The sequence below is a fragment of the Orbicella faveolata genome, unplaced genomic scaffold (genome assembly GCF_042242905.1).
Source record: "Orbicella faveolata isolate gen_17 unplaced genomic scaffold, um_ofav_v1 contig_34, whole genome shotgun sequence".
Classification (NCBI taxonomy): domain Eukaryota; kingdom Metazoa; phylum Cnidaria; class Anthozoa; order Scleractinia; family Merulinidae; genus Orbicella; species Orbicella faveolata.
Genome location: NW_028301563.1, coordinates 27792483 through 27815990, shown reverse-complemented (window position 1 = coordinate 27815990; position 23508 = coordinate 27792483). Strand labels below are relative to the sequence as shown.

Here is a 23508-nt window from a genome sequence, read left to right as displayed (position 1 = left end):
CCTTCTGCAAGAAGACTGCATCACTTTGCAAAGAAAACTTGTCCTGAGCGCATGTACTTGACTAACAGAACTATGTTTTATTATTGAAAAATTAATTGTAGCACTTTTATGTTTATGGGCAGATTTGTATTCAATGCTTTTTAACTTTAACTGAAGGTTGATTTGTTCTGATTGTTGCATAGGCTGACCTTAGTGTCAAGTTACCTGGTGAGGATGGAGAAAAAGACAGGGAATTTAAGGTCACTAACTTATAAATAGTATGAAAAATATTATGTCTGCACGAAGGACTGCTTAAGACTGTATTCAGTAAGGCCTTCATTTCTTAAGGGAATGGGTGGATAATGCCCAGAATTATGCAACGGCTGTTTTCACCAAATCTTAGAGCTTGCCTGCACGTATCATATATATTTAAATAATGATGTCCAACATCATTTTAAAATGCACATATTTATGAACCCCCGCCCCCTAGGAATTTTCAGAGTAGCAAAGGTTGCTTATTAAGGGGGTAACCAATCAGATTGCAGGAAAATTTGAACGGTCCAATCATGATCAGAAGGCCAGATTTGGCCCACGTGATTGAAAATTGGCGAACTTGAAAGATTCGCCCCAGTCCCCGACCCCAACCCACAGCCAGACATGCAAACTACCCAATCGGCAGGCTGGATTGCTTGGACGTGACCCAATAAATGACGTAAGCAAAGTGGCACTAATTTTTTTGGTGAGAAAACGATCATGTGACGAACCAATAATGTTAGTAGAGGGGAATACCCTCATCCTCTGCTTGTCTCGCACATTTCTTGTCAGCTTTTTTCTCTCGCGTCATCTGTCAGCGACAGCTTTTTTCTCTTGCTCACGTCAGCATTTAATCACTCCCACAAATTGCCTGTGTTCACCTCGCGTCAGCATTTTACTCTCGCTTGCACAATGTTCTTGTGTTCGTCAATCAGATTGCAAGAAAATTTGCAGGGACCAATCAGAAGGCCGGATTTGGCCCATGTGACCGAAAATTGGTGAACTTGAAAATTCGCCCTAATCTCCTTTTTTTGAAAAGAGTCCCGATCAAAACGTCGAACCAATGAGAAGGTCAGATTTCTCCCAGTGACCCTACAATCATGCCAGCATCGGAAATGAGTTTAAAAAGTTATTTTGTATTTACCTAATATTTTACAAGCGGGACATATGTCACTCCCTTTTGGAGGACACCCCAACTTTTCAAAATCAACAAATTTACAAGTTTTTAGTAAGTCCACCCTACTGACCCTGCCCCACCCGAAGGTGATCCGTCTTAAGATACGACAGTCAGCAGGGGAAATGAACTATTTACAAATGTTCTCCATGTCTACGTCGTCCAAATGGACTTGGGTGTAGCTGTATGGGTAGGACTGGAATTACTCGGGAGCCGTAATTCTTGGGACCGAACTTTCAGAACGTCCAAGCTGAAGCAAACTTAACGATGTGATCACCCCGGTTGAATTCGTAAGAAGTACCGGGTTTTAACTGAAAATGGCTGCCAATAAAACATTCGAGAAAAGCTGGAATAAATGATGTAAGCAAAGTGGCACTAATTTTTGGGCGGGCAAAATGCTCAAGTGATGAACCAATGACGCCATTGGAGGGTGGGATACCCTCTTCCCCTACTAGTCACGTGCCAATGATGTCAGTAGAGGGGAATGGGGAACCCCATCCTCTGCTTGTCTCGCGTCATCTGATGGCGTCAGCGTTTCTCCCTCGCGTCGACTGTCATCACGTGTCAATCTCTCCCCCACCCCCCCCCCCCCCCATCCCCCATCGTCTTGCATCATCTGATGGGTCAGTTTTTTTCTGTCGCGTCAGGCGTCAGGAAAAGATATCACAGGATTAAACAAAGCAATGAAGAGAGGTACAAATCTGAAATGTCAGGAATCTGAGGAGGAGGAGGAGGAGTTAGAGGAGGAGGAGGAGGAGGAGGAGGAGGAGAAAAAAAGAGTAGTAATATAATAATGGATTTTAGTTACTGATATTTCCATCAAATCCGTAAAATCCGACTATTCCAACCCTCGAGTAAAGAGGTTTGAAGCTTAGGCCCGTTCCAAACGCCGCTCCATTCATGCGCCGAACGTAACTGATGAGTTTAGTACGGCAGAAGAGCGGCGTTTGAATCAGTTTGGTTCGGCAGGTTAGGTTTGGTGCGGCAAACAACATTAAATTTGGCAGGGTCTGTCGCACTATGCGACGTTGGAGCGGCAGCTGATTCATACGGCGTTCTCCTCATGTGTCGAATCTAATGCATAAATTACTGTAATTTATTTTTCATATAACGGGACTCGTGATTGGCTCAAAATTGAATGGCGTGACCAGTCATGCATGAAGCTCAAAGTCATCGCTAAAAATAAAGACAACAAAATACCAGTATGCCTTCGATTTATGAGAAATGGGACTGTATAAGCGAGTTTCTTTATCGCAAATTCATTGTTTACTTTTTCTTCGTGATAATAGCCCAGCTTATTAGATTTCCCTTTAACAAGTCGATTTAACCGGGAGAAAACCTGTCTAAATACAAACACTGAACCTTGAGGTTGAATTTGCTTCCCTAAATATTGCTATAACAGCATAATAACAGCGAAACGCTTTTCTATTTGGACAGACTTTGTTACAACCGGCTTCCCGAATTAAGTTCGACGCAAGTACGCCGTCTGAACCATCCGTCGCTCCAAAGTCGCTCTGAAGTCAAACTTAATCAAGTTTGGTTCGGCACATGAGTGGAGCGGCGTTTGGAGCGGGCCTTAGGAACTTGGAGTATGATTTAACAGTAAGGGGAATACATTAAGCCACAAGGAGTTCATTTGAGATGGCGCAAGAGACAGATTTTCCGGATTCCCCGGAAATGTGAATAATAAACAGCCATTACTATATTACTTCTCTTTGTATCTGTAAGTATCTTATAATATTATAATAATGTTATATAAGATACTTACAGGAATGAAGGGAAGTAATATGATAATGGTTGTTTATTGTTCACATTTCCTTGAAATCCCGAAAATCCGGTTTTTTCCAACCCTGAAATACAGAAGTTTGAAGCCTGGGAACTTGTAGTATGATTTAACAGCAAGGGGAATGCATTAAGTCATGAGGAGTACCTAGCACCTAGTTCCCCTTCACAGCAGTAGCTCGATGGAAATTTGGCTTCTGTCAACAAAGCCCTTCCTACTGGGTTGCGCTAACAATGCCAAACGGTGCTCCCGCAAGTCCGATTTCTGTGCACAAAGCGTCGTTGAATTGTGGAGGAGACGTTATTGTGGATCAGGTAAAGCATCTTGTTTTTTTCATACAGACTGTTTATTTATGGGTGTAAACATTATGACGTTTTTGAGAAACGAAAGCAACACTTATTAATAGCCAATTAGATATTTTACAGTCTTAAGGAAAACAAAATACATGGCAATTGAATAAAGTACTGTCTGTCTGGAATAACCATAGGGGCTAGAAGAGTCAGAAAGCCAGTAAAAGTCTTGTAAAATTCTAACACAGTTTTTAAAACGCTCGTCCTTATGCCTTTAGGTTCAATTCCAAGAAGGAAAGGAATGTCCTGCCATGAAAGAGCTTTACAAGGTTTTTAAAGACCACAAAATCAACATGTGCAGGACCTCATTCTTTTGTTCGTATAGGTATTGCTACAAACAAGAGCCAGGAAAGTTATTGGGGATGATATCAACTTAATCAATACACAAGAGTTGGAAGAGGTTGGTTAAGAGAATGTAGTGCGAGTTACTATCATTAACAAGAAGTTTCAATCATCTTTGGCCAGTGCGATAGAACGTCTTATTGAAACGAAGTAACAAATTGACAAGTTCGGATTCACAGCCTCGAGCGTCGCAGCGCAAAACGACCAGAAGAGGTTCTCAGATAAGCTGACAATCCTGGTAAACGACATTTCCACTGCAATGGAAAAGCTCAATTACGCCACTTACAGGGGTAAGATCTACAAGAAGGAAAGCAGGGCAAAGTATACGTTTTGGCACAAATGTGAGGCCTGCGCGTTTATGAATACTCTTGCCACCCATGAATTCTTCAAGCCTAGACACATTTGAGAAATAAGAAAAGTGGTGGTGCTTCTAGCCGACCCGTAGTGCGAATTGTTTAGACCACTGGCAATTGACTACGACCTAATCGAAGTCAACCAAGGCGTCTGTTGGTCGCTAAAAGACAGGTCCTTCATGAAGGATGCCATCCAAGAAGATAAAATTGGAAACGCATCCCCTAGAGTGTTCTCATCTTTTGACTCAATGCAAGAGCCAGATCCAAAATACGTTCACCAGATCCTCGAGAACAGCCTAAGTCCAGGGGAACAGTCAAACTTCTGCCATTGTTCAAAATGCCATTGTCTTTACCGACATGTACTTACAGTGCCCAGTTTATTAACGTGCGGCATAATAATTTGCATGTCTAGAACTAGTCGGCTGTGATTGGTTAACATATTTAGCTTTGGGAATACTTGAGTCTCTTCGCAGATTTCAGCTTTTGTCAATCAGACGGTTGGGTGCGTTAAAGTAAATCTTAAGGTGCGATACAGTTAACACTAGCCCACTAATTAAAGGCGGTCCGCACTCCTCACAAAGCGTTTTGCGAATTTGTGTACAGCGATATCATTATTTAACTTAAAATGCTAACCAACTCCCATTGGTAGAAACGTTATCTGAGTTATCGAAATAGTTTCCTGTACAACAGGCGGTTTGAAAAGCTTAACTTGTGATCAGGCAATTTTATTTTCCGAGTATGAAATGCGGCGGAATTGAAGTGTACTGGGGAAAAAACAAAACAAGAGGAAACGGCCGATACATTTAGCAGTTTATGAAAAGCGGTGCTCAATAAGCGAGCTTTTACCTGTGATCAGACGGATTTTTCCACACTCATTTACTCTGTCTTAAACATGGTTTTGGCCTGCCCATAAAGAGAATAAAGAGCGCGAAATAAAATGGCTGGCTTGATCGTAGGTTCATTTTGAGTAGTGCGATGTGTGGACCATGCACTTTTACTTCACACTCATGCTGTTATCCTCCGCTGAAATATTTTTGATGACTGATAAGAGCTCAATTTGCCTTGTTTTCAAACTGTAGTCTTGAAGTGTTAAGTTTTTCGAGCTGCAAGGGAGACCGTAAACAGGCTATCGATAGTGTGAATTCTTTTCTATGTCAAACAAGCAGTTTTAAAAGCGTTGCTCAAAGGGCAAGCGCAAGGCGTGGGATACACAGGTTACGCACTTGTGCTCGACACTTGCACTCTGCTACTGGTTAACGCCGTCCTGCCTGAGAATATTTTTCTCTAAAAAATAGACAAGCTTTTTACCATAAAAAATCCAGCGATATGAAACGACATTTGATCTCTCTGAGATAATTTTCGAGTTTCAATTTTCAAGTGAAACGACCAAGCGCCTGCCAGTAACCGGTCATTTCGCCAACGTGTGAGGTTGCCAACAACCAGTTCGCCAACGTGTTAAATCGATTCACCAATGTCCTGGATCAGTTTTCCAATCCTTATCAGTCAGTTTGCCAACATCCAAAACGCATAGCAACAAAGTCAAACAAAGTTTGTTGATCGATCGATGGCCTATTGTATTTTTAAAGTTTATAAACCATCCACGGCTTTTATCTATAGAGTATGAACTGTCGGTAAAACCTTTTAATTAAACATATGCCAAGAGCCACTGACTCTAAATATATTGTTTTATTACGCCATAGAAGCGTTGTTCGTTGCATTCACTTTCAGCTCTTTTTCTTATTTCACCTCTGCGTAGTTAGATTCATTGAGTCAAAATGCTTAGAAGTTCGATTTTTTTTACCCTATCGTGACACATTTCCGGTGCTGGCGTGATTGTAAAGTCATGTGGGCAAACTCCTAACGTCTGATTGGTTTAAGGTTTTTACCGGCATTTGTATCAAAAAAGGATACTAGGGTGAATTTTCAGGTTTGCCAAATGTTGATCACGTGGGCCAAATCCGGCCTTTGAGTGATCCATTCAAATTTTCCTGCAATCTGATTGGCTACGCCCCCAATAAGCTACTCTTACTACCTTTCAGCGATCGTCCATGTGGTGCGTGGATATTTCTGGAAATGCTCAGTTGAACTTCTGATGGTGCAGAGAGCTGACTCAGAATAAGACTGGTATAGGAGATCCCGTGCAATATTACTAATTCAGCAAGGAATGTTATGTGCAATTTTGTAAGTCCTTTTACACAAGACAAGGTTTCCAACATTCTTTTTATAGGTTAAAATTCAGTTTGCAGCAGAAGTTGGTCTACGTGAATTAAATAACCTCCTGAGTGATGAACAAAATGAAAAAGTGCCTCAAGATGCAGTGCAGGCATTAGACAGCATCATGCGGGAGATGCCATCATTCTGTTTCACACCTGTGGGGCGATCGTTCTTCCCGTTTGATTGCCAAGGGAGACCCCTGGGTGAGGGGTGTGAGGTGCTGTTTGGTTTCTATTTAAGTGTTAGACATTCTGAGTGGAAGGCTATGCTGGTGAACATTGATGGTAAGCAAGATTATGATTTTAACAAGCGCGTGTACATTGCAGGGCGGGCTGTCCTGATTAAGGGTCAGGGGAGAGACCAGGCCAATTTTTTCAGCTACTTTACTTGATGGAAAACTTGGCACTAGAGTCTAAGCGAAAACATGTAGAGCATCTCTACTGTGGTGATACACTTTTGTCTAATACACACCACAATGGTTCTTTCTTCTTTGAAATTTTTGATTATCGCTATTTCAGTCACATACCACTGCAGAGGTATGTTCACGTACACAGACTATTGCATTTTCACAATTGTGGGAAATTACTCTTTAGAAAAAACAAAAAAACAAAAAAACATTTGAAGAGTATAGAATCGTAATATCCTGCCCTTAATGTCCGTAATATAAAATGTGTCTTACACTAGGAACCTTACTTGAAGTAGATGTCGATTTTACACTGCCAAAATTAGTGCCAGCCCTGAAGATCGATTAAGATAATATTAAAGTAAATGCCTGTACTCAAACTTTTACCATACCCACATTTTCAATGATTATATCAACTCAAGACCAGGGGCGTAACCAGCCATTTTTTCCATTTAAGCCCAAATTGTACAGCGTAAGTTGTATATCAAATCTTGCCAACGTCCAAAAAAACAACAACAACAACAACAGTCAACTATATTTTCGTGCGCAAAACTATTTCAAAGTTCTGCTTTGTTAATAACCTCTCAGCATTTTTTCGTGTATAAGATTGATTGAAAGCCATTTTTTTGTTTTTCAAAAGAAAACGTTGATTTAGCGGTGATTCGCTATTGAATAGTAAGAAAAAGAAAATATGGCCTTTCGGCTACTAAAAAAATATTTTTTACGGAAATTCCTAATGGCTTAAAGGCTAGCTACGCCCCTGATAACACGTGCATATGAATTTTACACTATGTGACATCATAATTAATAGAGGGGAATGGTTATGAAACCCGACAAAGTTCTTTGTTGTATGTTTTTGTTCGCTTTTTTGTTCTTGATGGTGCACAAAACACAATAGTTGTTTACTCCGTACTGAGGAACTAACCAATAGAAACGTGTTGGTTACGTAATTCATGCATAGTGTATGAGCGCAAAGCAAAAGATTGTGCACTGTCGTGAGCCTTCCAACATAAATCGTGGCGTCTTTGTTTGCTCCTTTGATGTTTGCCGGACTTCATAACCAGTCCCCTCTATTAACTATGGTGACATTGAATACTTGAAATAAGTAGATCACTCTTCCAAAAGTTGAGAAATATATCTGTCTGATTTTCCAGAAACATGCCCGCAGATTGGAACCCCTCCATTCCGTTAGCTTGTGATTGCTTTTTTGTTTTTGTTTTTGTTTTTTTCTGTTTTTTTGAGGGGAGAAGAGGCGCTTTCCTAATGGCAGCATCTTGTAGAGCTTACCAAGCATGAAATGTAAAGAAATTTTTGCTGTTTCTTATTTTTTGGTCAGTATTATTTTGCGCTAACCCCACCCCCTTTCCCCTGCCTTTTTTTAATTGGTGAGCCCAGACCTCACTCGTCTGAATTTCAGTTCGCGCGGTGACTGAGGAGCCGACCGATTAGCGTCCTATGACTGCTGTCTAAAGGAAGTCTGCCCGAGGACATCATTAAGTCCAATGAAGGTGCAAGTCTAACGATTTTCTAGGAAACGTCGTCCATTATCGTACATGAAAGGGCCCTGATCATAAGATGTACTGAAACGGCACGTCATTTAGCCCCGTAATTTTTGACCGTTTGCACTCTGGTGATAATGTTATGCTTGCTTTAGACAGCAAAGAGCTTTAGCCAAATAAATTTAGGGCTTAGACTGCAATGGAGTAGACATTTCTAGCTGCTGTTGGCGTTATTTGGTCTGAACTTTGATTTGGCTAAAGACTGGATATGGCTTTCCCGCTCGATAAAATTCAAGCACATCCGGGACATTGCTATTTGCGAGCAAAACATGGCCAAGAGCAGAGTGAAGAGGGTTAGGTCAAACGTTGATTGTGAGTAGAATTTCCTTGTTTTATCAATCTTAGGCGTTCTCGGCTTAGCTAACTATCAGAACTGTCTATGATTCGCTAGCGCGGAAGAAGTTTATTTGCGTTGTTTATGTTGAGTCTTCGCTAACTCATGATATGGCCTAGTTTGTTTGAAGTTCGATCGATTCTCGATGTAGGAAGCTCTTGTTCAGTCCATTTAGGACGATGCAGGTTTTAGAAAGCTATAGATCAGCTCTCCGCCGCGGTTTTGCGTTCGTTCTGATTTAGACTCCAATTCCATGTTAAAAGCACTCTTAATTAAATGGTGCAACTCATGATTCAACGAAAAGACGGTGAATTTAGCCTTCCTGGCCTCAAAAGGCATACAGGAGAGTTATTTCCTTTTATTTGAGCTACGATAAGCCTTGTGGCTTATCGGACAGAATTGTATCAAGATTATTAGTGACAAATCAAATTCTGTGGCTATGTTTTTGCGAATCCAGACAGATATATGTTCTTGCTTTTTTTGCTATTAAATATTACTTGAGTTTCTATTGCCATATATGCCCAGTAGACATAAATTCAGCTTGTGTCTGCAATTAAACATCGAATATTGAATGGCCATCCTTTTCTTGGTAATTTTATTTCAGCCTCTGCAAAAGGTTTTTACAAGGAACAACCCGTCATAGACTTCCTATGTGAAATTCTTGGACGGGGTGTAACACCCCAAAGTCTTGAAAACCGTCCGTTTCTGCTGGATAAACATAAACTTGAGAAGGCCATACGTGGTAAGAGTGCATACGATCTCAGTTGCATCATATGGCGTAAAGTTTTATATTTTTATTTAATTGTTACACGCCTTCTTTTATGCGTCATTTTATTAAGTAAAATTTGTACAACTGATCCATCTGGGGTCCTAATTGTTGAAAGGATGGATAATACTGTCCAGTGGATAACTTAACTATTTATCAACAGTTATTCACTTGATAGCACTTTTCCGACGGACAAAATTATCTAAACAACTGGGGCTGGTGTTTACCATTACAAGAACTCAACAAAACAGTGACGGCAGGCAGAAACAAAGTATGAATAGGACTAGCTCTTACTAGATGCAAAGATTTACCTCTAACACAGATTATCAGTGCTGAGGAAAATCATGAATAAAATTATATGTATCCTTGGGTTGCAGGACTTTCTAAAACTTTGATTAGTGAGGTCTTACGGGACAAATTTCAATTTGGGATTAGAAGACATGAGTTATATGATTAATAAAGGGGAGTGACTGTTTTTCCGTCCATGAACAATTGTACTTATACCTTCTTTTGTCCTCAAGGAATCCGTATACAAACTACTCATGCAGCTCCTATTAAGAGAAGGTACAACGTATGGGGAGTATCAAGTGATCCCGCAGAAAAGCTACAGTTTGAACTTGAGGATGGAGTAACTGGTCGCAAAAGCAAAACAACTGTGGCAGAGTATTTTAAGAGTAAATACCAGTTGCATTTGAGGTATTAACTAACAATCAAATTGCAGCTTGCAAAATTTGTGGTACATTATTTGATTGTGTGTACGTGCTTTAAATAACAAATAAGTTACATGACGACAGTCTTCCAGAAGTACAAATTACATCAACTATAATTTTCATCTCAGCGATTGCTTCTGTCAATCTCTGATGAGTGATTTCCTTATTACTGCAACGATCATGTGCAACGATCAATACTATGATTGTCAAAATAATGCTGACGTCTACCTTAGCAATTGTTGCGACTACGATCGCTACACTCGTTGAAGAGTTTTTGTCCTGATTTATGATCGTAGCGATCACTGAACCTTTATTACAGCGATTGAAGCAATAATATGGAAACCAGCTATTGAGTGGAGACTTTGCAGAACATCTTCCACTCATATTTGTAAAGAAAAATCTTAATTAATCGACAAAGTAAAGAATAAAAAGAGGTACTCTCTTACTTTCAGATATCCTCACTTACCCTGCCTACAAGTTGGCCAGAAAAAGGACCGTTACCTGCCAATGGAAGTCTGTACCATCATTCCTTGTCAAAAAAGTAATTTATCAGAGGAACAGACAGCAAACATGATCAGAAGTACTGCTCGTCCTGCCCCTGAACGACAGCGGGACATTGAGTATTGGGTATGTTTGTTAAATTCCACCTAGGGCTCTGCTATCTCATTCCTCTAGTCTTCATTCCCTACTGCATCTTGAAGAAATGAGTGACTCTCGAGAGTTCCGTTACTGTTATACAGGTTCAATTTTATTGGTTTGAGAAACAATAGAAAAGAGCACAAGTACAACACTAGCGACTCAACTGAGCCGGGTGTTTGTCAGCTAGACGTGCGCAATACAATCGGAAGTCCGATATTTTCAGACTTCCGAGTAGCAGGTTCTGCTACTCATTCTATATGATAGCCTTGATTTTGGACATTTTAGTTGTTTTGTTCATACCCCTAGCCTCCCACGCAGACGAGCCCTAAGAGCGTCTGCGTGGGAGGCTATCGTTGCCCCTACTCATGGCAATGTTGCCGGACTTACCAATAGCAGCCCATAGTAAAAATCATTCGAGGATCCTTGACGATCTTCAAGATGATCTTTTCCAGGATCTTGATAAAGATCCTTAAGTATCCTGGTCAAGATCTTCACAATTCCTGCTGGAACTTCAAAGATCTTTATCTGATCTTAAAAGATCGCCAATGACCTTAAATGGGTTTGCTCAAACATCTTGCCAAAACCTTTGAAACTCTGTGAGGATCACTGCAAAGATCTTTCTTTACAAGATCTTTCATGTAAGGATCTTTGCAATATCTTTCAAGGATCTTTTAAGAATCCTTGAAAGATCATTATCTTCAATTTTCTAAAGAAGGTCTTTTGAGATCTCCTAACTAAAGATTCTTAACGATCCTGTAAGGTTGTTGTTTTTGCTAGGAAATGAGCAAAAGGCCATTTGCTATTACATAGTATTGTAAATTTGTTTATATGGTTATTGTCAAATATCTCATTGATCGTTCCCCTCTAGGCCCAACGAGTGATGCAAATCAGTAGTAAGTACTTAAAGGAGGAGTTCCAGACTTCGGTTAGCCGTGAAATGGTCAAGGTAGATGGACGTGTGCTGCCAGCACCAAAAATCAGGCTTGGACCACAAGATCAAGCTTTGGTTCCACGGGATGGTTCTTGGAACATGCGTAGCAATTTGCTTCACGAGGGAGCTCGCATTAGCACATGGGCCTTAGCTTGTTTTGCCAGTAGGTGTAGCGAAGATCAGCTGAGGAACTTTTGTAACCAAATGGCGTCTGTGTCGAGTCGAGAGGGCATGCTGATGACAGAGCAACCAACTGCTTGGGAATATCCTAGGAGCTTCCGCGATGTAAGAACTGTCAAAAACTTTACTTTAATAATTATTAAATATCCATTCTATTGCAGATCTGGTGCTAAGCACATTTTGTTACATTTCCCTCTAGCCAATGTAGCCACAAGAAGCCCAAAATTTCAGTTGACATGTTGAACATCTTGAGGACAAGTGTTCGAGTCTGACAAGTTTCTATGTGTTCTGATTTTGGACAAGGCGCTTCTTTCTCTGCCTATTGATCATTCCTTTAACACTGGTTCTGATTCTGATAAATTGTTGGGTACCCCGCACAATGCAACGCTTATAAATTTCTCTTACCTATCAAATTCAGTTTGACTGCTTCTCCACAAACCTTGGAGACCCTTTTTTCTCGAAAATTGGATTTAGGGCCATTTAGAAAATACTTTAAAATGTGTGGTTTACATTCTCTTAAAGGATTTGATTATTGTTTTTAATGTTCAATGGTTCAACAAGGACTACGTAGATATCAAAACAGCAGTGGACAAACTTTATTTCACGGTGAATGCTACTTGACAACTTTTGGCCTGCAGGCAATCAGACGCTACTGAAATTTTCTGGGCCTTTGGTTGGAGTCAAAATGATTTCCTTTAAGAATTGTTCGAGGAACAGATCTCGAAATATTTGAACTATATTTTAGTCCGGGGGGAGGGGATGGAAAGTGCCCATGTTGGATACTACCGTTTGTATCATTTTATTTAAGTAAAAGCTGCCAAACTTATTAACATGATGTAAAATTGATCGAGAATGGTATGACAGGTCTCTGTTTTCGCAACTTTCCCTGCCAACCATACTGTGACAAGTGTGTTTTTTAAAATTTGCAATTTTCTTGTTTAATTTTTCTTCTTTCCATTATATTTTAGTACTCTTAGGATTGATTGTTTTACAGTCATTTTTGGCGGTTTTTTGACGTTTTGTAAAAACGAAGAAATTTAATAAGACCGAACCAAGATTGCGGCTATCTGGATTGTATCACGACGTAATTTTCATCGTGTTTGATGTTATGTTCCCTGTTCATTAAGTCAAATGGTACATTTTTTGGACGCGTAGTATAACCTGTAAGCCTCTGATCATTCCTGTAATATTCTTTAAGTTACGGAAGTGGCAGACCCACACCCCCCTACCCTTCTTAGTCGTTGAAGATAAAAAGCTTAGTCTAAATAAATTAGTGCACCCGTGTAAATATGTTTAGGATTAAGTCTGCACTGGAGTACTCTCCCATCCACAGGCCAGAAATCCTTATGTGGTTCTGATTACAGTTTCTAGGACTAAGGCTGGCTCCTGAATTGAGGATTATAGGAAACACCTTCTTGTTTTAATAATGTTTTGAAACCCAAATGGAACGATTGACCAGACTTACTGAAAGGGAGCTAGGAGAGATTCACACATCTTTGATTATTATCTTTGGACTTTTGATGGATTTCAGGCCCCCATAAACATATGCGCATAGTTTATTTCATATAGGCGATGAATTAAGAACTAATGCAGAGGCGAACTTGAATTTTATATGCTCTGATACAATGAACTCTTGTTTTACTTCCTCGTTTGCTCAGGTGGAAAGACTATTCTCTCAGTGGGCGGTAGATTATCCACAACTACAGCTTATCATAGCTGTTCTGCCAGACAAAGACAAGGAACTTTATGCAGAGATCAAACGAGTTGGCGACGTTGTTGTTGGAATTGCCACCCAATGTGTTCAGATTCAACAGGCACAACAAGCGAAACCTCAAGTCTGTGCCAATATCTCTTTGAAGATAAACCTCAAGTTAGGTGGAATCAATCATGTGATTGATCCATCAGAGAAGTCACCCGTGTTTAGAGAGCTCGTTATCGTCTTTGGTGCTCATGTAACACACTCTTCTCCCACTGAAAATGGGATTCCATCTATCGCTGCTGTTGTGGCCAGTATGGATGCAAATGCAACCAAATACTGCGCTCGGGTTCTAGCGCAGAGACACGAGAAGTCAGGAGGTGCCCAGGAAATTATTAACCATCTGGCTGTCGTGGTTAAAGAACTTCTTATGGAGTTCTACAAAGCGAACAGGGGACGTAAGCCATCCACAATCATGTTTTACCGTCATGGAGTCAGCGAGAGTCAGTTTGACCAAGTACTGGCTCATGAAGTGGGTGCTGTTCAGGTGGCCTGTATGATGGTGGAAAAAGAATATCGCCCAAAAATCACTTTTATTGTGGTTCAGAAGCGCCACCGCACAAGATTTTTCTGTGAAGACAGGCGAGATGCCTCAGGCAAAGCCCAGAATGTCCCACCAGGCACCACTGTGGACAGAGACGTAACACACCCATATGAGTTTGACTTCTTCCTGTGCAGCCATTATGGAATCCAGGTAATTTGACTTTATGTAACATTATGAAAAAGTTACGTTCTTTTTTTCAATTCATTGTAAAAGAGCGCATTGCATATAAGCCATGAAGTTAAACCAATATCAGGGTACGTTCATTTTGGGAGATTTGGATCAGGACTTGAAATCCAAGATATCATGGTGTATCAAATGACCCGGTGAATGCACTGTGGACAATGATTCGTTGGTTTCTTTGATGCACCATGATTTCTTTGATGTACCACGAGTCACCTTGGATCATAGGCCTGGTCTTGATCATCCTAAAAAACGCACCTTTAGACCTGCTTCTAAGGACCCCTGACACTCTTTTATCAACCAGTCATTTATTCTTGCTGTCTGTCTGTCTGTCTGTCTGTCAGTCAGTCTGTCTGTCTGTCTGTCTGTTTATCTGTCTCCTTTATACACATCCCAACTGCTTGTCTTTGTAGAGGCAGTCGATCAATTTATTCCCTCCTTTCCTCGCCTTTGCTTATTAACTTAGTTTCTGCTGACCAAGTTACTTATTGGTAATATAAAAGTTCTCATTTTTTAACTTTCCAGATAATTCGCCTCTTCTCCCACAGCCCTTTTCCTGTTATCATTTTTGTAAAACTTTAGCTTACATTGTATGTATTACGTAAATGTGACTTCGTTTTAGATAATAAGGGCGTAAAATAATTTCTCCTCAGGGAACAAGCCGCCCCACACACTATCACGTTTTGTACGACGATAACGCCTTTACAGCCAACGGTCTTCAACAGCTCACTTATCAGTTGTGTCATGTATATGCACGGTGCACTCGCAGTGTCTCCATGCCAGCCCCTGCCCATTATGCATGTTTGGTAGCATCTCGAGCCAGACGCCACGTGACCAACGGTGGAAATGGAAGGTAAGCCTTTTGTGGCAAGATTTTATGGGGAGCCGGGATGGCGCAGTGGTGGGAGCACTCGCTTCCCACCAATGTAACCCGGGTTCGATTCCGGCCCTGTGCCATATGTGGGTTGAGTCTGTTGTTGGTTCGCCTTCAGGGTTTTTCTCCGGCTTTTCCGGTTTTCTTCCCTCCACAAAAACCAGCATCTCCAAATTCCAATTCGACCAGGATAGAGAACCCGCATGAAACCCAGCTAAGGCTGATGTGGCTTCCTCTCTAAATATTGCAATTGTAATTTTTATCAAATTCTCCACGTACGCTTTCGAGTTTTTTCGTGCCTAGCGTGTTTGTTTTGTAATTCTTCTTGTGTCAACATTTTAGGGGCGGGGGCACTGTAGATTTGGAGAAATCTGCAAGAGCCATTCAAGTCCATGACAGAATGAAAGGAGCGATGTATTTTGCGTAAAGAATTAACAGATAATACTACATGTAGTTAGCATTCCCGGGGGAACTCCCATATAAAAAGGACAGGGGTGGTCATCGTACCTTTTAGGGCTTAAGAGTAAGGTTTTGGTACCTCTTAGGGTATTCGGCCTGAAATGGTCCACAGAGGGAGCTTTTACGGTGCCTTTTAAGGTCCCCCCCCCCCCCCAAAAAAAAAAAATGACAGGAGATAATGTATTGTTTTAGAATTGGTACCTTTTAGGGCTGAAAATCATTTCAAGCCCCGACCACGAAAGAGGATCTTGATACCTCTTATGGGTTCTTTTCAAAATTTACGACAAGCACCCCCCGGTCCTTTTTACATGGGAGTCCCCCACCCGGATAAGCATTGCCCCAATGAAGTAATGAAGTAATGAAGTGAAGTGTATAGTAGGATTTAAATTACGAATAAAGTTCGACGACATTAATACATAACTTAAAAGATAAATTTAGTAGTGGATGTGTCACAAAATAATCTAGGTTAATCAAAGATATCATTTTGTAGCTTTAAGGACGTTCGCGCTAATTGTTTCTGCGCATCCTTACTGCGCACGCAAATTCACACGCCACGTCGTGCATGCCAGCGCGCGCTAAGTAACAAAATGGAAAATGGTAAGGCAGGTGGCCATTGCTATAGCTTTGCTTGGATTTAAAGATCTTGGACGTTCGGTGATCCCTATTTTTCTTTTGATGGATCATTTTCTCTTACAATTTTCTACGTTTAGCGAAAAAATGAAGAAAATCTATCGACTAGAAGTTTGAATTTTTTGCAAAATGCACCATCGAATTCTATTCTTTTAAGCTCTTCGTTTATCGCTGCGACGGTTTCAAATGCCTCTTGAAGGGTTAAGTTTTGTGAAAACGTTGGTAAAATTTGGAATTATTTACGCAAAAGACCCACTTCTACAAAATATGACTGAGATCGAATTCCTCCGTTGACTCACCTTCGATATTTTTAACTATAAACCCTGTAGACCACGCTGAATTACGTGAATCAGGTTAGTTTTCCACACGCTTTATCTCTAAAACGAAGTCGGTGACCCACAATTTTTTTTTGTTTGTTTGCATTTCTGTCACAAGTAACTCATCTGACAGCCGTAAAAATTTTTAAAAAATCTATCGACGGGGGAATTTTCGCGCGAACGTCCTTAACAGTCCTCTGTTGCTATTTACTAGTTTAAATTGCGTTTCTGCAAAAAAGAATGTAGTTCGTTACATCGTTTTGTCTAGTAAATAGGGAATTATAAAATGTAAATGTAGGTCTCTACAACGAATTATTTGTAGCTGAAGTCATTATGTCTAGACTGCCTAGGATATTGATGCCGAGATTCGTAAATTCAGTTGTTATCTAAATCATAGTTAATAGAGCGAATGGTTAGGAAACCTGGTCTGATAGTTTTTTGTTCAATGTTTTGGTTGGCTATTTTGGGGGTTGACTGCAGAAAACCTGGCAGAATAGAAAAGGTGGTTATGTATGCTCATACAACCAACCAACAGAAGCATGCCGATTATGTAATTCATGCATAGTCAATGAGCATAAAACAATCTTGTTTGCTTCTTGATGTTTAGCGGGCTCCCTCTGTTAACTATGTCTAAATGTGTAAATGACTTGATTTTGATATAGGGCTCCAGCCTTAAGGTGATTCCCTAGTAAAAGAGCCCGCCATAGATTTCCGGTGAAACTTGGTATGCTGTTGGTACAGGACAAGGAGTCATCAAAAACGTAATAAAAAGAGGGTGTCACCGTGCTCGCTTTCATGCCACCATGCTGACAAATAGGGTTAATTGGGTCACTCTTAGTAATCTCCGTGCGCAACAAATAAGCTCAATTATTTTTCAATGCAGCGCGTTATATCACACAGAGTTTGACTTTCTTTGATTGCTTATTCATCTACGTCCCAGAAAAAATGTCTGCAAATACCCTGCATTTTTTTATCCTCAAAGGAAACAATTTGGTCATGCGCTGTTGGGCCCGTTGTCTCCCTCTGTGGAATTTATTTCATTTGCCAAGAAAGTAGCCAAGATTTCTGCTAATTTTTTCTCAGTTATTAAGGATACTGTTTTTCATTGAACTTATGCAAAAAAACAAACAAACAAACCAAAAAAAAAAAAAACCAAACAATAGGTCACCGTGTTCGTTTAAGAGAAAACATGCAGCATTTATTTCGCTGTCGAAATTAGCTTGAGGGAAATCTCTTTCGTTGTGTAAGTACACGCGCTCATTTGCGCGCCCTAATGACGCGAAAATCGAGCGCAGTAGGGATGCGCAATGCAATACTGAGGAATCACCTTAACACAGAAAGCAGAGAAATAAGAATTAAAATACCTTGACTTTGTCTCTAGTCATAAACAAACTTGATTAGTTTGTAAACAATTGCCATTTATGTGCTACACGATAAAATAAAAAAAAAACAGTGACATTTTTGATATGACGGAAAGACCTCCAAAACCCAACAGGCTTATTAGTTGTACATGTAGCTTAAGCCTGGGCATTCTCGGTCGTTAATAACTACTTATTAACGTACCGAGAGTGAGGTATTTACGGCGAGATCTCAAGCCATGCCGTATTGAGCGAGCGACAGCGAGGTCAATATGGGAAAAAAGACCGGACGTTCATGGTTAACACGTTGTTTAATGTATGGCTTTTTGCTCAGTCTTTGCAGGCCCGTGATCGGCCCTTTGGCACTACGGGAGAATTATGCCCTACAGTTAGCCAATCAGAGCGCGCGTTAGATCGGCTACACGAGCACAAGCCATGTAATAGTATTAGTATAATTAGAAGATTTTACTACTGCGTTGTTTTGTCATGTTAGTCAACGCAGTGTGTCTTTTGTCCCTACTTTTTTTTTAACCGGGATTTCGTTAACAGTTAACATTTTGCTATAAAGTTACGTTTAGTGTTGGCTCTGGGTTACTTGTAGTTATCTTTCACTTGATCCGGGCAATACTAATCATGAATAATGAATCGGTTTCGAGCCATTATATCTATGTTTTATCGTATATGGAATAATACAGTGCAGGAAATGCCATCCTGCAAAGTACAAAGCCACCGAGAAATACCGCAATTAATTAAATGGAACTAGCTAGGGCTTGAAAGAAACATTAAATCGAAAACACTTCCCTTTGAGACTTTACGAGAACGCCTACTAATTTCGTCTTGATCTCCCTGTGTCTCCCCCGAGCGAGAAAAATCGAGAAGTAGTTCACCCACCCTCATCCCCGAAGTTTTTTTTTTTTTTTTGTGCTGGCCGCTTTTCAGGAAAAGACCTCCGCGAGAGGAATGTAACAAATGAGTTAGACCAGCGAACAGAAAAGACAGCGCTTATTTAATTTTATCTACGAGTGCACCCTAAAAGATATTTTGACGCAGGGGGGCATCTAAGGGGAGGGTGCAGGGGGTGCTCACTCCTCCCTGAAATAAAGACTTCTTCGTATTTGCTTTTAAAATTTGTTTACCGCACCAGTCAGTTATGCAATTCCTTAGTAGAGCACCCCCTCCTAAGAACGTTACGTCCAGGGCACGCGAAGTCAGAATAAAATCCTTGACTTACACCACTAAGCGAGACGACAAGCATCCCTGACATTTACGGAGGAGAGTCTCCCAGGGCGGCAGGGAACACATAGGGAATGTTCGGGGCCTCCTCACGGGGACGAACAAGGATTGTGCAAGGGAACTTGCCGTTTGCAAGTAGGAAGAAGGGGAGAAAGACGAGACAACTGACCCGGAAACGCACGGAAAATAGGAGAAATTCCTGAAGGTTATAGCGCGGGAAATCGCAGGGCAGAACTAACAGGAAAAGCAAGGGAAAGCAAGTTGATGCACAGTCTCCTCATCGATGACGCAAGTTATTAATGCCGAAATCGAGAATTTATCTATTAAAAACACCTCGTACACTCAGGTAAATTAAGGCCTGGGTCAGCAGTTATATTCCTCAAAAAAGGTAGGGGGTGGTCTACCTTCTGAGGCTTTGTTCATAACAATATAAACTTTTGGTAGACAAATACATCTCCTAAACTGATTATTTTTGACCTGTCGAACTTATGTAACTTAGGTCACGTGACTTGATACGGCCAAAAAATCGTGGAAAATCTTTAAGCAAGAATGGGCACAGTTTGTAAAAAGAAGGTTTCAACTGAAGTGGTGCAGGACAAGTCCTAATGACAACAGCAAAGGAGCTACTAATGTGACAATGAGCGATAACATTCTTAAACGTCAGGTTTATCTCGTACTCTAGGCCCAAGAGATGATGAGAGCTAGTAGTAAGTACTTAAAGGAGGAGTTTAAGACTTCAGTCAGCACTGACATGATCAAGGTGGATGGTCGAGTCCTTCCTGCACCTAAGCTCAACCTTGGTCCTCAAGACCAGCCACTAGTTCCACGGGATGGTGCGTGGGACCTGCGAAACAAATCATTCCACGTGGGACTCGCATTCAAACCTGGGCTTTAGTTTGTTTTGCGCCTCCCCGTTGGTGTAATGACGGTCATCTGAGACAGTTTTGTCAGCAAATGACGTCTGTACCCAGTGGAAAGGGAATGTTTCCTTAAAGTGTTATAGTATGTACAAAGGTTTTCAGTGGCTTTTGTCAAAGTCAATTCGACAAGACTGACAAAAAACACTTCAAATAAACAAGCATCCTCATTTTAAACCTGGCGTTCAGAAAAAGCGAGATATAACCGAAACAAAAACAAAACAAAACCAAAAGAAAGCGAAACCAGTTTCAGTGCCTGCCCTCAAGAAGGAAAACACATAGCAAAGCCGTCAAAAGGGTCCTCCAGCATGGCGGACTGTACAGTTATAAGTGGCTTGTCAATGTATTGACAACCACCCAGTGCTGAAAGACTGAAGTTTTTACTTGTTCATTTGATTAGGTGGAAAGACTGTTTTGCAAATGGGCAGCAGATCCCCCCGAACTACAGCTTATCATGGCTGTTTTGCCAGAGAAATCTAAAGATCTATACTCAGAGATAAAACGAGTGGGCGACAATGTGATTGGAATTCCAACCCAGTGCGTTCAGTCAAAACTGGTGAAACAAGCGAAACCTCAACTCTGTGCCAATATCTCTTTGAAGATTAACTCCAAACTAGGTGGAATCAATCATGTTATTGATCCGTCAAAGAAGTCACCAGTGTTTAGAGAACCTGTCATCATCTTTGGTGCTGATGTAACTCACCTACTGAAAATGGGATTCCATCTATCGCTGCTGTTGTCGCCAGTATGGATAAAGATGCAACCAAATACTGCGCACGGGTTCGAGCGCAGAGACACGAGAAGTCAGGAGGTGCTCAGGAAATTATTAAAAATCTGGCAGTCATGGTGAAAGAGCTTCTTATCGAGTTCTACATAGCCAACAGGAAGCTAAAGCCGTCCAAGATCATTTTCTATCGTGATGGAATCAGCGAGGGTCAGTTTGACCAAGTTCTTGTTCATGAAGTGCGTGCTGTTCAGGAGGCCTGTATGATGCTGGAAAAGGAATATCGCCCAAAAATTACATTTGTTGTGGTTCAGAAGCGGCATCACACGAGACTATTCTGTGAAGACAAACGAGATGCCTCAGGCAAAGCTCAGAATGTACCTGCAGGCACCACAGTGGATAGTGGTATAACACACCCATATGAGTTTGACTTTTATCTGTGCAGCCACTTTGGAATCCAGGTAATTTGATACTGTGTAACATTTGGGAAAGTTTTTTTGCTACTTTAACTCAGTGAGAAACTCCAAGTTGCATTACATTGGGTTGTGATGAACAAGTTACCTTCTTGTTTTAAAAAAATTATTGTAAAATAGCATATTGGACTTAAACCCTAAAGTTAAACCAATCTCAGGGTACTGTACGTTCCTTTTGGAAGATTTGGATCAGTAGGATTTGTAATCCAAGATCACTAAAATCGTAGTGTATCAAATGAACTGGTGAATTGGTTCCTTTGATGCACCATGATCCGAGTTATCTTGAATCACAGGTCCTGATCTCGATCCAACCTCATTCCCAGGGTCTCTCACCTCACCGACCCCTGGAGTAGGAGAGGGCCGGGAGACCCTAGGAACGAGGTTGATCTCGATCATCTAAAAGGGAACCACTTTAAAACTTGTTTTTATGGACCCCTGGCGCTCTTTTATCAACCAATCATTCATTACGCCTGTCAGTCTGTCTGCTTGCCTACCTGCCTGCCTACCTGCTTGGCTGTCTGTTCGTCTGTCTGTCTGTCTGTCTCTCAGTCAGTCAGTCAGTCAGTCAGTCTGTCTGTCTATTTATCTGTCTCCTCTATACACACCCCACCCGCTTGTACATGTCTGTTTAGAAGCAGTCAATCAGGTCATTTCCTCCTTTCCTTGCCTTTGCTTATGAACTTATTTTCAGCTGACCATGCTGCTTATTGGTAATATAAAATGTTCTTATTTTTTTTTAACTTTTCAGATAATTCCCCTCTCCTCCCACAGCCCTTCTCCTCTTATCAGTTTTGTTAAACATCAACTTATGTAATACGTAGCTGTAATCTTTGATTTAGACAAGATATTTACCTTGCCTCAGACTTTGCAGGCTGTAAAATAACAATTTTACCATGGTTACTGATTTCTCCTCAGGGAACAAGCCGACCCACACACTATCACGTTTTGTACGACGATAACGCCTTTACAGCAGACGATCTGCAAGAGCTCACTTATCAGCTGTGTCACGTATATGCACGGTGCACTCGCAGTGTCTCCATGCCAGCCCCTGCCTATTATGCACATTTGGTAGCATTCCGAGCTAGACACCATGTGACCAATGGTGGAAATGGAAGGTAGTTTTTTTTGTGGCAAGATTTTCGTCAAGTTTTCTACTCTCATGGCCTTGTTTGTTTGTTTGTTTTAATTGTTGTCGTGTTCAACTTTTTAGGGGCGGTGATACTGTAGATTTGGAGAAGTCTGCAAGAGCCATTCAAGTCAGCGACAGAATGAATGGAGCCATGTATTTTACGTGAAGATTTAGCCGGATAATTCTTCCAACTTTGTTAAATTTAAATGTTTCTCAATACTCCAGCTACTTATTTGCAAAAGTATTTTCTGGCCAAATTTCGTGAAATTCTAATGAGTTGAGTTCTTTCGGTAACCAAAAAAAAATTGAGAATTGCTGGGTTTGTTGCATCCTTATGTTTTCTAAAAATCCTCTCCACCAAAAGCCTAAACCATCAATACACTGTGTTCAATCGTGAAGAAAAGTAGCTCTGATAGCGAGGGCATTGAGCAAATAAAATGATTGCTGCATCGACGCCATGTTTTTGTGTGTGTGTGTAATCCTTGTGCGCGCTCTGAATCGCACTAGTAAGAGCGCGCGCGAAAATTGTGTTCGGCCACTTTCCTGCTGATTTCTACCGGAAGTTGCGGGGCATGCTGGGTTAAAAATTGGGGGGAACTAGCTCCAGTCTCCATTATAAAAAAACACGCGCGGAAAAAATGGCGTCAATTTGTTTTCATTGTTCGCTATGTCGTCCGCCAGGGAAAAACAACCTTTTTTCTCATACTGAAGCTTGAACTTTGGGCTTTAAATAGACTTTCTTCTAATTTTAAAATAGTAAAGTAGGTATACTACTCCCCAGCTTGAAGATAAATCGTTTAAATCACCAGCTCTGACAGAAGTTCGTTCGCGGCCCGGCGTCCTTGTTTCTAAATCAGTTAAGCCGACAACTTTGTTTGTGTTTGAGACCGACTGAAATACACAGAAGCCTTACATTACTAATAAAATTTTAAAAAAGGTGATGCTAACACTGTGGTTTTGTTTGAGATAGTTAACTGCAATGTCGAACAAGAAGCGTGTGTTTACATTCCCCCGATAGGATTTTAATAACCCGCGCGAGGACTCGCAAACAGTTTCATCCATAAATGGCCTTGGAATCTAGCAGAAAGGTTTTGGCAGAATTGTGTCTCTGAACAAAACCAAAGGCTAAAAGGGGTAAAAATATCACGTCTAATAACCCATAAA

General features: G+C 40.9%; 1 protein-coding gene and 1 pseudogene across 2 annotated transcripts in view; both read left to right on the top strand.

The window, feature by feature from the left end:
* Positions 1–22797, top strand: part of LOC110055370 (protein argonaute-2-like) — a 39008-nt gene extending 16211 nt beyond the window's left edge. The window contains exons 7-15 of one of the 2 annotated variants that reach the window (XM_089270648.1): positions 183–239; positions 6242–6512; positions 9129–9266; positions 9812–9986; positions 10453–10627; positions 11508–11855; positions 13409–14200; positions 22131–22330; positions 22426–22797. In XM_089270648.1, the coding sequence (XP_089126774.1) occupies positions 183–239; positions 6242–6512; positions 9129–9266; positions 9812–9986; positions 10453–10627; positions 11508–11855; positions 13409–14200; positions 22131–22330; positions 22426–22510 (2241 nt within the window). In that variant the 3' untranslated portion in view covers positions 22511–22797. Of the gene's footprint in view, positions 1–182; positions 240–6241; positions 6513–9128; positions 9267–9811; positions 9987–10452; positions 10628–11507; positions 11856–13408; positions 14201–14883; positions 15084–15446; positions 18683–22130; positions 22331–22425 lie in introns of those variants that run through there. The other variant, XM_089270649.1, reaches the window with a different exon arrangement.
* LOC149105586 (uncharacterized) lies at positions 2735–6047 on the top strand (annotated as a pseudogene).
* Positions 22798–23508: the final 711 nt, after the last annotated feature.